At 39.3% G+C, this 13,485-nt stretch overlaps 2 protein-coding genes across 2 annotated transcripts; one reads left to right on the forward strand and one right to left on the reverse strand.

Moving 5' to 3' along the window:
* nudcd3 (NudC domain containing 3) lies at positions 1-6,651 on the reverse strand. Its single transcript, XM_080874046.1, has 6 exons — positions 6,295-6,651; positions 5,626-5,933; positions 2,078-2,210; positions 1,846-1,989; positions 814-1,002; positions 1-538 (listed from the first exon to the last, which is right to left on the reverse strand). Exons 1-6 carry the CDS (start codon positions 6,490-6,492, stop codon positions 428-430), a joined length of 1,083 nt encoding a protein of 360 aa, XP_080730172.1. The 5' UTR covers positions 6,493-6,651; the 3' UTR covers positions 1-427.
* An 820-nt stretch (positions 6,652-7,471) lies between these two features.
* mrps24 (mitochondrial ribosomal protein S24) lies at positions 7,472-13,345 on the forward strand. The gene is made up of 4 exons (XM_080875480.1): positions 7,472-7,717; positions 9,074-9,151; positions 9,431-9,542; positions 10,945-13,345. The coding sequence occupies exons 1-4, from the start codon at positions 7,676-7,678 to the stop codon at positions 11,226-11,228; spliced, it is 516 nt and encodes a 171-aa protein (XP_080731606.1). The 5' UTR covers positions 7,472-7,675; the 3' UTR covers positions 11,229-13,345.
* The last annotated feature ends 140 nt before the right edge of the window (positions 13,346-13,485 follow it).

Here is a 13,485-nt window from a genome sequence, read left to right on the forward strand (position 1 = left end):
TCAGAAAACCCTTTTTCATATTTATTTGTAAATTGTTAGATGTTTTTTTTATTCTTGTTTTTTTTTGTTTTGTGTAGTCATTAACAGCAGAGCAAGGAAGCCGAACCAGCAGGTAATCATCACAGTTTGAAATAAAAACAGAATCAGTAGGGCAGATAACACATAGGGACTGCAGAGTTGAATCAAGAGTCAAACAGTGTACAATAGTACATATCAGCTTCAATTTAATGACTCATCCCTGTCAGAATACGGAAATATTCCCTTCCCACCAATCTCAACAAATTTGCAAAATTTGCAGCTTCTTTTATTAGGGACAAACTTCCATCATTCCAGCATTTCAAAGGTGTTAATAAGTGTTGCCTCTGCTGCCATGAGCTCTTTAAATGGAGATGCTTCAGTTCATGTTTGGCTGAGGTTTTGTGGCATGTCAGAACTGCACGGCACTCGGTGGGATGTCAAACATAGATGGGTCAAAGTCCTGCCCTTTGAAAGGTGACCCTTCAGCATCCCATCCCTTCTTCAGCATCTCATGCACTTTCTGCAAAGAAACATGGACACAGATATGTTACGTATGTATCTTTCATGCTAACAAACATCCTCACAATTCACACACAATCTAGGTGCACTACAGCAGTGACTTCCAACTATATTTGTCAGAATAGGTTTTAAGGACTTGACTCAATAACTGAATATCATTTAAGCCGAATTATAAGATAAACGTTTTTATTTTACAGAAATAATATAGATAATATAGATATAGCCTGTGTGTGTGTGTAATGAATAGTTTGTGTTATTTTTTAATTTGCTCCTTACCAATTCGTGACTTTGTGGCTTTCCCTGCAGCTTCTGGTGGTAGTCAAATGTGAGCCTGTCCAGAACAGCATGCTCCTCCTCATCCACTGTTGCCATGGAACGCTCACGGTTAATTTGGTTTATATCAATCTCCTTTTCGCCTTTGAGCACCGCATTCCACCAAACCTCTGATGTCTTGTTCAGTGACAACTGTAATTCAGAGACAGGATGTTCAATTCAAATATGTTAGACAATCTTTGAAAAGCCAACACTGGCTTTTGATAAAATTACTTTTTTGAGAGCAGAACTCATTTTTACACTTATCCTGTTATTCCAAGCACTAGAGAGCATTAACTCTTTCTAAACTAAACATTAAATGAAAACATCTCATTATGATATGCAGAGTCTCTGTAGAGTCTAGTGTTCCTGTACATGACATTAACTTAATATCCCCACAGGGAAAGAACAATATCTTACACAAAGATAAGCAATTTAATAGTCATTAACATGAACAAAATTTGATTTTTGTCTTCGATCACCACATTATTCATCATCTACAGCCCTTGTCACCTTCGGTGTACAGAAAGGTTGGCCTGTAGCTCCTGTTTTACTTTTTATTCATAGAGAATTGAATTTTCCAAATTAAATCGGAGCTTTCAAACTCTGAAATGGAAAAGTCAATCTTTAATTTCTCCTTACTACATTAGTGCAATTCCTTCTTCGCCACTCTCGCCTCCTCTCTCCTGGCTTGGCTTCGTGTTTTACAATTGATTTTAAGATTTCGCTGATCAGCTTTGAAGCAAGTTCTGGTTCTGGAACAGCTATGACAGCCTCTTATGAGCCAGTAGTCAGGCCAGTCAAGCCAGTGCCAGTGACCACCTTTCTTCTTTTTACTACCATAAAACCAGATGTTAGCTCCTGATAGGTGTTAATCCCTCTTGTTAGTTCATATTCTGATAACTCAAATAGCAGAAGGTGCACTCATTGCCACATTTTCTTCAGGAGTGTTCTTGTTGTTATTACAAAAATTAGATAATGCTTATGTGTACTCACAACCACACAGTGTCCAGGTTCCAGACTCCACAGAGAGTTTTCAGTGTTGATCTTGTAAGTGAATTCACCCTCCATCAGTGTCTTGTCTTCGGCTCCATCCCTCACACATACTCTCACGCCACTGGTCTGCAGACTAACACTGACCTGTGGGCCGTGAACACAGTTACAATAAGTAAAGTGTTATAAAAAAGTATTACTGGTGTCTCACATAGTTAAATAGACCTGCATTCACCTGTCTGCCTTTAACAACCGTCTTGGGCACAAACACGCGGACCTCCACATCCATGTAATCCTGAGACCAGCTGTAATTTTCCCTCACTGCCCCATTGTAACTGTCGGGATTGGACTGGAAGTTTTCTTGACGTCTAAAACACAAAATTCAAACACAATTTTTATATAAACGTCTTAAATACTGACACTACATTTTGAAATGCATGAGCCATTTCAGAATCAAATTAGAAATCATTCGTTAGTGCAAAGCCTCATTATTTAAAATGTTTTGAAGCTACCAAAGTTAAGTAAGAACCACTGTTAAGCTGGTGGAAACCCTGCACACCCATACAAAATTTAATTTAATAAATTTAATACAAGTCTAACAAATCCAAAATAGCAATTTTAGTTTTGTTGTCTCCCCGAAAACAAAACAAACAAAAAATAAACACCTTCAAACTATAATTTCACAGGAAGATTCCACCTAAGAGTGAAGCAGAGGCTGAGATCCAGTGTCACTTGTTGTCACTACTTCTACTTCTTTTGAAAGCTGTCTTTCTGTTGATTTCATCAAGATGACCTTAAGGTCGCAATGAACCAGCTTCCAGTCCAAGTATGAAGTGGATGGGATGAAATTTAGCAACTTGAAGTCCAAGGCCACAGCCCTTGACTAGAAAAGGGTAGAGTAGCCCCTACAGGTTGTGTACAAGTTGCTGCCACAAATGGAGGAGTTAAAATATTTTGGAGTCTTGTGGCTACACAGGAAGCTGCGGCTAATGGCTTTCTGCTAGGCCTCAAGTCTAGTACATGTAGTCACTAAACTTTCCAAATACAATAGAGAGTTCACACATGTTTTTTCTGTTTTCCCATCTCACTGTTTTCATACAGTGGGGCAAAAAAGTATTTAGTCAGCCACCGATTGTGCAAGTTCCCCCACCTAAAATGATGACAGAGGTCAGTAATTTGCACCAGAGGTACACTTCAACTGTGAGAGACAGAATGTGAAAAAAAAAAATCCATGAATCCACATGGTAGGATTTGTAAAGAATTTATTCGTAAATCAGGGTGGAAAATAAGTATTTGGTCAATAACAAAAATACAACTCAATACTTTGTAACATAACCTTTGTTGGCAATAACAGAGGTCAAACGTTTACTATAGGTCTTTACCAGGTTTGCACACACAGTAGCTGGTATTTTGGCCCATTCCTCCATGCAGATCTTCTCGAGAGCAGTGATGTTTTGGGACTGTCGCCGAGCAACACGGACTTTCAACTCCCGCCACAGATTTTCTATGGGGTTGAGGTCTGGAGACTGGCTAGGCCACTCCAGGACTTTCAAATGCTTCTTACGGAGCCACTCCTTTGTTGCCCGGGCGGTGTATTTTGGATCATTGTCATGTTGGAAGACCCAGCCTCGTTTCATCTTCAAAGTTCTCACTGATGGAAGGAGGTTTTGGCTCAAAATCTCACGATACATGGCCCCATTCATTCTGTCCTTAACACGGATCAGTCGTCCTGTCCCCTCGGCAGAAAAACAGCCCCATAGCATGATGTTTCCACCCCCATGCTTCACAGTAGGTATGGTGTTCTTGGGATGCAACTCAGTATTCTTCTTCCTCCAAACACGACGAGTTGAGTTTATACCAAAAAGTTCTACTTTGGTTTCATCTGACCACATGACATTCTCCCAATCCTCTGCTGTATCATCCATGTGCTCTCTGGCAAACTTCAGACGGGCCTGGACATGCACTGGCTTCAGCAGCGGAACACGTCTGGCACTGCGGGATTTGATTCCCTGCCGTTGTAGTGTGTTACTGATGGTGACCTTTGTTACTTTGGTCCCAGCTCTCTGCAGGTCATTCACCAGGTCCCCCCGTGTGGTTCTGGGATCTTTGCTCACCGTTCTCATGATCATTTTGACCCCACGGGATGAGATCTTGCGTGGAGCCCCAGATCGAGGGAGATTATCAGTGGTCTTGTATGTCTTCCATTTTCTGATGATTGCTCCCACAGTTGATTTTTTCACACCAAGCTGCTTGCCTATTGTAGATTCACTCTTCCCAGTCTGGTGCAGGTCTACAATACTTTTCCTGGTGTCCTTCGAAAGCTCTTTGGTCTTGGCCATGGCGGAGTTTGGAGTCTGACTGTTTGAGGCTGTGGACAGGTGTCTTTTATACAGATGATGAGTTCAAACAGGTGCCATTCATACAGGTAACGAGTGGGGGACAGAAAAGCTTCTTACAGAAGACGTTACAGGTCTGTGAGAGCCAGAGATTTTCCTTGTTTGAGGTGACCAAATACTTATTTGCCACCCTGATTTACGGATAAATTCTTTACAAATCCTACCATGTGGATTCATGGATTTTTTTTTCACATTCTGTCTCTCACAGTTGAAGTGTACCTCTGGTGCAAATTACTGACCTCTGTCATCATTTTAAGTGGGGGAACTTGCACAATCGGTGGCTGACTAAATACTTTTTTGCTCCACTGTATAGTACATCACACAGTTGTCCATTCCATATCCTATACACATCACTTCATCCAATATCGAGGCACGTATTCCTTCTCCTCTGTCTTTTTCAAAATTGCTGACATTTGAGGCACTTTAGTCTGCACATAGCATTGCTCGCACACAGTGCAGAGTGGTTATACATTATATTTCCAGAAATATTCACTTGTCACCCTTCATATGTATGAGTATGATATTGGTCCATCCTTTGCAGCTATAACACAAGATTTAGGAGTGTGTTTATGCACTGTTCTTGAGCTAAACTGAAGGTCACGTAAAGTTTCGAGTTCTGCAGCGATTGACTCCACCTCAGCACACTATGCACCTCAGCATCTGCTGATCCCTGTTCCTGTGATTTTACATGGCCTACCACTTTGTGGCTGAGTTACTGTCATTTCCAATTGCTTCCACTTTGTTATAATATCACTAACAGTTGACAGTGGAATATTTAGTAGGGATGAAAATTCACAACTGGACTTGTTGAAGAGGAGACATCCTATCATGGAACCATGCTGGAATTCACTGAGCTCCTAAATGTTTGTAGAAGCAGTCTGCATGCATAGGTGCTTAACTTTATACACTGGTCGCCATGGAAGCGATTGGAGTACCTGAATTCAATTATTTAGATGGGTGAGTGAATACTTCTGGCAATATAGTACAGCAAAGTACAGCAGAACTAAGTTGGTTAGCAGTGAACATTTTCTGTCTTAGTTTATAAATATAAATATTTTCCATGTTCTCCTTGTTTCTGCCTGGGTTCTCTCCAGGTACTCTGGCTTCCTCCCACAGCCCAGAGACAGGGGCAGGGTTAGGTTAACTAGTGATTCTAAATTGCCTTTAGGTGTGAATGTTAGTGCAGTGGTTGTCTGTCTCTCTGCGTTAGCGCTGCAACTAACCTTCACCAAAGTCTGCATCCTGTCACAAAGTCATTTTAAGGCCTAAAATTGACCTTGACAAGTGCATTTACTGAAACACTGTAATGTGCAGAGTAATGTTTATGTTGGACCATATTTAAAACAACAGATGCTTCAAAGGTTAAAAAACGCTAGTAGCTACTCACCCTGCTTTGGATTTCGAGTTGGCTGCAGCTGCCTGATCTCCACAAATTGCTGGACTGCTGCTGCTATCCTGCTGAGAGCAGACGGATGTGCCTGAGGCTGCTGGAGCTGAAACATCCCCAGAACGTGAGGGGGAGTTCTCCATCTGCACCGCCTCTGTACTCTGCTGCTTGGTTTCATCACAAGGCTCAGAGGCAACCTCCAGCTCCTGAACTGCAGGAGGAACATACCTAGTCTCCTCTCTCTTCTTCAGATTGCTCACTGCTCTCTCTCTGTCGTGCTCCGCCAGCTTCTCGAATGACTTATATGTCTGAGGAAAGATTTAAAGGTTATCGCTTATCATCATTTGAGAGGCAGACAACTCTAGATTAGGATATAACCTTCACCAGTCTTAGGACAATAACAAATGTATTGCTATAGGTCTGTGGCTCATATAGACAGCAAGGCTATCACCAAGCACAGGAGTTATTTTGTATTATGTAGGTGTTAATTCATCGACGAATCACTGCAGTGTAAAAAACTCGAGGACCACAAAAGTGTACGTAACATTATAACAGCTTCATTTTTAACCTGTGATTGTAAATAATATGCATGTGCATAAACTGTACACTTAGTCATGTGTGTTGCCAAGGTATTTACATTTAGCAGGTTAAAATGTTGAGAAATTTCACCTTAAGCACCATCTTCTCTGCCACACCTGGAGGGAAACCCATCTTATCATTGGGACTCGACAGCAGGCGATAAAAGTCCGTCTTGCGGTACAAGAACCCAAAATAGACCTGCAGAAAGTCCTGAATGTTCCCAACATGCTGCAGGATCCCCAGAAGAGCATTATCGTACATCTCTGTCATCTCCAGCGGCGACGCCATCGCAGCTTTCAATCTTTATTCCTCTCAACAAGTCTTCAAATGATTCCAGCCAATACTTATCCCACCAAAATAATGACAGTTTGCCAAGAAACAAGTGGGACGAGTAGGATAACGCTACTTAGCAACTACTTTCCTCTTTCCAGAACAATACAAATACTTCCGGTGCAACGTTTTCAAAATAAGTGTGCAGTCTTTGACAAATATCGGATACCGGGTATCAAAACAAACAAAACAAAACCACAAGCTATGGCTATTTGTAGTGTTTTTGTGTATTTATTTATTTTTTTTAATACATATAAATTGAAACAATCACGCATTTAGGACCCCCCCCCCCCCTTTTCAGTTCTTGACTTATATTTATGTATTTATTCTTTAATAGCACAGATAGGCTAAGCAACTTTAGACTTACCTTCACTTGTTAGGCGAACCACTGCAGTGTGGACCCACTACAAATAAAGTAAAAGTATAAACGAACACAAATAATCGCAAGAAAAGTGACATATGTTTTCAAATAGGGTATATGGTTTCAAAGAATCTCTTTTTAAATAAAGCACAGTTAATACATAACAGAAACATAATAATAACTATAAAATTACTCAAGTATGCAAGAAAAGTTTTTGTACTAATGCATATTATACACAATAATAATATTAATGTTTAAAGCAAATTAATCATTAATAATTAAAATAACGACTATGGTTAAATTAAAAAAAAACTAAAGAGTACGTATTAGGTAACAAAATTTATATTTTAAAATGCATCTGTTAAAAATAGGAATTTTAACTTGCTTTAAAAACAATTCGTACGAGAACATGTTGTGAGGAAAAACTTTGCAATTAAACTGTAAATTAAACTGTGTGTTTGCATACAATTTTCGTTCAATGTCAATAAAGATTCTGATTCTGATTCTAAAATATCACTCATCTTTAACTTAAAACTTTTATTTTCCCTCTTTCCGGTTGGTTCAGGTTAATAGTTGTCCGGTGGAAACTTGTGGAAACTGCCTGTGGAAAAAACAGTTCCAGTATACAGCTCAAGTTCAGTATAGAAACGTTAATTTTGTTATTTTTACGTGTTATAATTATTACCGAGCTTTCGTAAACCTTCGGCTATTTATACAGTAATAAACAGAGTGACTGCTGTGTTGTAGTTTAGTACCACGAGTTAATTATTTGAATAAAACATGGCGGCGTCCTTGAGCAGCATAGGAAACGTGAGGGTGCTGGTAAGAAAGTCATTTTAAACCGTAACATTTACTTAATTTCCATGAAGTCTTGTTGACCGTGTAGCTATCGGCGTGCACCCATTAATTTAGCGCTACGTTTGGTAAGGCTTTATATATATAAACAATTTTAAGCTAGGGGTTAGCTAACTTGCTCTTGGCTGCCTAGGTTTCTATGATAAATAGCAAAAATTTCAGACATGTAACAAACGTTTGTGTCACTTTGTTACTACTGCGTTGTATGACCACAGAAACCAAACGTGTTTGTTTGTGGCACTACGAACCTGAATTATCAAACATGGAAACATCTATAACAGCCTTTTGCCTTATCAAAATATCTGAAACTGTATTATGAATACTAAGAACGGCAACTAAGATGTCGACAAATACCTTTTAACAACTCGTTACTACACAACTTTAAAACAATTTGCAATAGGAATGATTCACAAGACAGTTTAGACTAGCTGTGATTTAACGATACAACATCTCTGACACTATGTCCAAGACATCTGTGCACTGTGTTGCAGAGATGCATTATATGGACAAAAGTGTTTTGCCACCTGCACATTACACCCACAGGAGCTTCCATGATATCCCACGCTAAATCCATAAGCATTAGTGGGGAGTTGCTCCACCTCTGCAGCAAAATCAGCTTCCTACAAGACTTAGGAGGCTGTCTGTGGAAATAATTGTCCATTTATCAAGAAGAGCATTAATGAGATCAGACACTGATGTTAGACCTGAGGGCCTGAGTGAAAATCTCCATTCCTTGTATTTTCCTTTCTTAACTTGGTTTGAAATATTTTGCGCTACATTATTAAGCAACTGAAACAGCCTCTGCATGTTAACACAGGAAGAAAATAAAATTCGCTGAAACCCACTGTTCACTACAGTCACAGCTTGCTGTCATGATCCAAATATTAATGTTTGTACGGATAATACTCCAAAAGATGTCTTGATTATAATTATTTGTAGTAATAAGTTATTAGTTTTAATAAGTATTCTTGTTTGTCCAATGCTAGCATGCATGATTGTTTCACAGACTAGCATTAGCAGATGTAATGACTGCCAGAGTGGTCAGTAGGTATTACAATTCAAGCACAATTGCTTCAGACATTTCAGTGTTTTACAAAGCCTTGTCTTGCCCAACACTTCTTCCTGCTAAGTAGGAGTGTTGCATCAGCAAGGACTTCCAGCTTATCTTTGCTAAGTCAAACATGCTGAGCCACATGCTTTGACATCCCCATTGGGAAATAAGGGAGAAGCCAGATGTACCGTTTTGCTTTTGAAATGATTTCTGACCATCAATTCAATATTTACTCACTGGTTTTCACTCTCACCACATTACCTGTTTTGCAGAGCGCCTTAGCTTGGTCCAGCTCATTGTGCAGCTTCTCTGGAAGCAGGGGCCTCCATGTTACTGTGTCGTGCTGCAAGGTAAGCGGCCTTGACCCTCTCAGGGCTGTTGTATCAGCAACACTAACTGTTTAACATAGTGTTTATCTTTTTAACTTTCACAGTATTCTGATACTTTACCGGAGCCACAGTCAGAGTGGTTCAGAGGTCACAACCATTTAAAAAAAAAAAGTAATTTGAGGTTTTTTGTTGCTTTTACAAAGGCTGTTAGGTTGTTATAGATGATTAACTTTCAATGGGTCTGATAGTGTTTTCTCCAAATATACCCAAGATGTGCTCTTTTGTCTTTCTCTTTTACAGAATCGAGCCGCTCGTATCCGAGTAGGGAAAGGAGACAAACCTGTGACCTATGAGCAAGCGCATCATCCTCACCACATTGGCCACCGCAAAGGATGGCTGTCACAGCACACCAGTAAGCATGACTGAGATTGAGAATATGCTCTCGCTAGGCACATTTGATTTTATGCACACTGTCCTCTCACATGTTTGGTCATGAATTAGTTAACTCAGTGATTTTTATGGAAGCAGTCATTGGTGCGGATAGCTCTCAGACAACATACCAATCATCACTGAGTCCAACCAAACTATGCACTTTAGCTTGAATGCTCCTGTGCCACAGACTTAAAGTGTTGTGCACAGGCCATCCACACACTGATACTGGGAAACATTTCCATGTTTTCAAAGTGTGTCCAACACATTTTCCAAGTCGAAACTCATTTTAGCATTTGATTAAATATTTTTATCTGTTCAAGAGAACCACAGCAATCAAGCACCTTCAAAGAGAAAAGCTGGCAAGACCCAGTGCTTCACCCACTGCTGAGGCTCTCCAGTTAGTCTCTCATCCTGCAGTTGGATACAATGGGGAGATCAGCAGTCCTTGTTCTTCTGTGGAGATTTGCTGGAAGCTTGAACTAGAATTTGCAGCAAGTGGAGAACTGATTAGGCTGCGTAGAAGAACGAGAACCACCATCTCTAACTGTTCTCAAACTATGAGGTTTGGGTCTGTCTGACCATGAGATGAGAGACTTGCTGGAGAGACAGCTGATTTTTGACTTATCAAAACTCTTTTTGACTTGATGGTCTATAAAGCAAACCAATGGATGTAGCCGCTGTGACATCACCTGTTGGTTCTACACTGTGCATTTTGAAGCCTCCCTGTTAGTATTTTGCTTGCAGCCCAGTTGGCTTTTTGGAACCAGAATTTATTGTATTAGTCTGTTAATTACCATACACATGCTAAACAACAGAGCAATAAAATAATAGAATTTCACTCATCAAAACTGCAGCACGAACAGGACAGGTCCAGTTCAGTGTCTCAGATTATTGAAGTGAGGCCGAGCACACAGCTTTTATCTGCTGCACGTCAGTGCACTTGTTTCTGTCGGGAACAATTTATAGAGTCATGATGATTGTGCTCTCCACAGCCAGACAGCAGCAACTAGTGGTTTCATTTTATAATCTTTTTAGACTTCATCAAACGCTGCTCTGTCTTTTGATACTTTTCAGTGTCTCCATATGGTGTTTGCAGTTTATTACAGAAAATGCATAATTTAAGCAAAATTAAGACCTAAAGATAAATATTAAACTTTTCAACTATATCTCTAAACATAATATTAAACATGGTAAAGAAACTTAAAATAAGATTTATGTTGTCTAATGTGACTGTGAGCCTTATTAATAAATATTTTGCTGAAGAGGCAGTGATCTTTTCGTTTGCACATCTTTGTCCATCAGCCGCAGCTAATGTGTAATTCAGTCCAAATTCCTCTTAATCTTTCACGACAGCTCCAGTTTTTTTTCTCTCTTGCTGATAGGTAACCTCAAAGGAGAGGATGGGGCAGCTGAACGCACTGTAGAAGATGTCTTCATTCGGAGGTTCATGTTTGGGACGTTCCACGGGTGCCTGGCCAATGAGATTGTCATCAAAAGGCGTGGCAATTTGCTGAATGTGTGCGCAGTGATGCTACAGAAGATACCACCACAGAAGTTTTACTTCCTGATTGGCTATACAGAGTCACTGCTGTCACACTTTTACAAATGCCCTGTCAAGTTAGAGATTCAGACCCTGCAGGATAAGATTGTGTACAAGTACCTCTGATTAAACTGTCCGTAACCATTTTCTCTGTAGATAGTAGATGTGCTACCAGTTTCTACCTTTTTGATTTTTGAAAAATGAATGAGCAGATTTCAAATATTTGTTTTATTTATGTCCTCAAAAGGATTTTAAGTTAGGAGAGAGGAGATCACTGTTGTTATAAAATTAGCTGGTGAAACCTGTTGCATTTTCTACAAAATGCTCATCAACTTTTGTTCCTGAAGTTAAATAAATGATCAAAACCTTGAATTCTAAGAGATACTTTATAGTGCTGGTTTGCAAAGGAAATTGACATAACTGCACATATGAGTATTTAAAATGTGAAAATACATCAAACACTGTGTCATCAGCAGATTTACAGACAGGTGACAAAAGAAATACTTGAACCTCTAACCCCTCCCGGAAGAAGATCCAGAGCTCCTGGATGCTGTGTGGCAATTTTGTTGTCGTGATTTGGATTCACCTCTCCTTTTAAAGGAGAGTGTGGATCTGATCACCTTTATCCTATGAAGAAACATTTCTACCCTGAGTGGGTTTTTTTCAGCAATGGAAAAGCCCCCATCCATCCATATCTTTTTAAAGAATGATGTTGCATTTTTTGCTTTCTTTTCAAGCTCGTTAGATGAGGTGTGGAGTAGGAGTGACAGAGGGGTTCATAGTCAGGGTGAGATGACAGAGATATCAGGGATGGCTCTGAGTCCCTTCATGTTTGCAATGCTGAATGACAGGTTGACAGATGAGGTCAGGCAGGAGCCTCTGTGGAATGTGATGTTGGCAGACGATCTGACCTTTTTTTTTTTTTCTTCAGATGATTAAATTATTTTACTTTGCATACAGAAACAAAATTATTTCACAAAAAACAAAAAAATAGGTCAGAGCTCTAGTTTTTTCTCATCTGACCAAAGGATGTGCTTCCAGTATGTATAATATTTCTCAGTTTGTATTTGGCATACTTCCATCTGGCTTCACGATGTCTCCTCTGTGGTGAAGTTTTTCTTGGTCTGCAGCTTCATAGTCCAGTCCTCTGCAGGGTTCTAGTGGTTGTCTTGTTTTAGACTACAGTCTTTAGAAACATGTCTCATTAGTTTTCAATCCAGAGTCTTTAATTGATTCCTCTTCTATTATGATCTCCAAAGCCACATGCTAACACAACACTACCTGAACTTAAATCTCAAAGGTTAATTATCTTGCTAATGGTGTTCCATCTTCACTGTGCAAAAGAAGGCAACGCATCAGAGATGCTTGACTGAATTGTATAACTCACAAATGTGCATTTAAGGTGTAATGTTAAAGTCTTTTTAAAAAGTCCTCTGCAAAACTAAGACATCTTACTATTCATCAGTGATAAAGGAAACTAACATAAGTAAAGGGAGAATAGCCCCAGGTTTCTTTTCAGCTCTGTAGCCAGGCTAAGAAAAGAATCAGAGCTCAGTTATGCCAAATGTCAATCTTGGTGTAAGCACAGGTAACTCTACCTGACACACCTTTGACGAGCTGATCAAAACACTTTGTCAGGTTTTAGGAATTACCTGATAATCTTGGAGGGGAATTAAAGCTGGCCACCTAGGCCAACTATAAAATGTACACTTTCCCCCCCCCCAAGGAAATTGACTTGAACCCACTACAACGTCACATTAAGAAGGAAACCTACAAAAAAAGTGCATTTAAATGTTTCATTTAATTTAATCAGTTTCATCACAGTGCAGATTTGTTCACATTTTAAAGGCACATGCACCTCATCAGTGCAAACATATGGCTGACAGGATTAAAGTGTTCATCTTAAACATCACTGTGCAAAAGTTCCCTTAATATATTCCTTGCAATAAGAAAACATATGAAAAATATCAGCATGTGTTCCTGCTACCAATTAAAAAAAGGCTCTTAGTAATAAAGAGTTCAGTTTTTTAAAAGCCGAGTTCCTTCTTCAAATCTGAGGCACAATACTGAAAATAAACTGTTATACTGGATACAGGACATGGTGAACATTTCAGACTTTGTTGTCTTTCATTGAAAGGGTTGCAGAGATAGTTATGAGAGTACAAAGATCTTTTATGGAAACTAAGCTTTTGCCACAAAAAAAAAAAAAAAAAAAAAAAAAAAAGCAAAAAAAAAAAGCAAAATGAACAAAAACAAAAAAAGAATATTGACACAATACATCTCCACATTATACAGTTAGAAGCAGCTTTTGGTTTGGTCAGATTAGCATAACCATGTGTAAACCTACTTACATGCAGTTGCTTAAATTTTCTGTGCTGGCTAA

The sequence above is a fragment of the Rhamphochromis sp. 'chilingali' genome (genome assembly GCF_963969265.1).
Source record: "Rhamphochromis sp. 'chilingali' genome assembly, chromosome: 2".
In the NCBI taxonomy this organism is placed as follows: Eukaryota; Metazoa; Chordata; class Actinopteri; order Cichliformes; family Cichlidae; genus Rhamphochromis; species Rhamphochromis sp. 'chilingali'.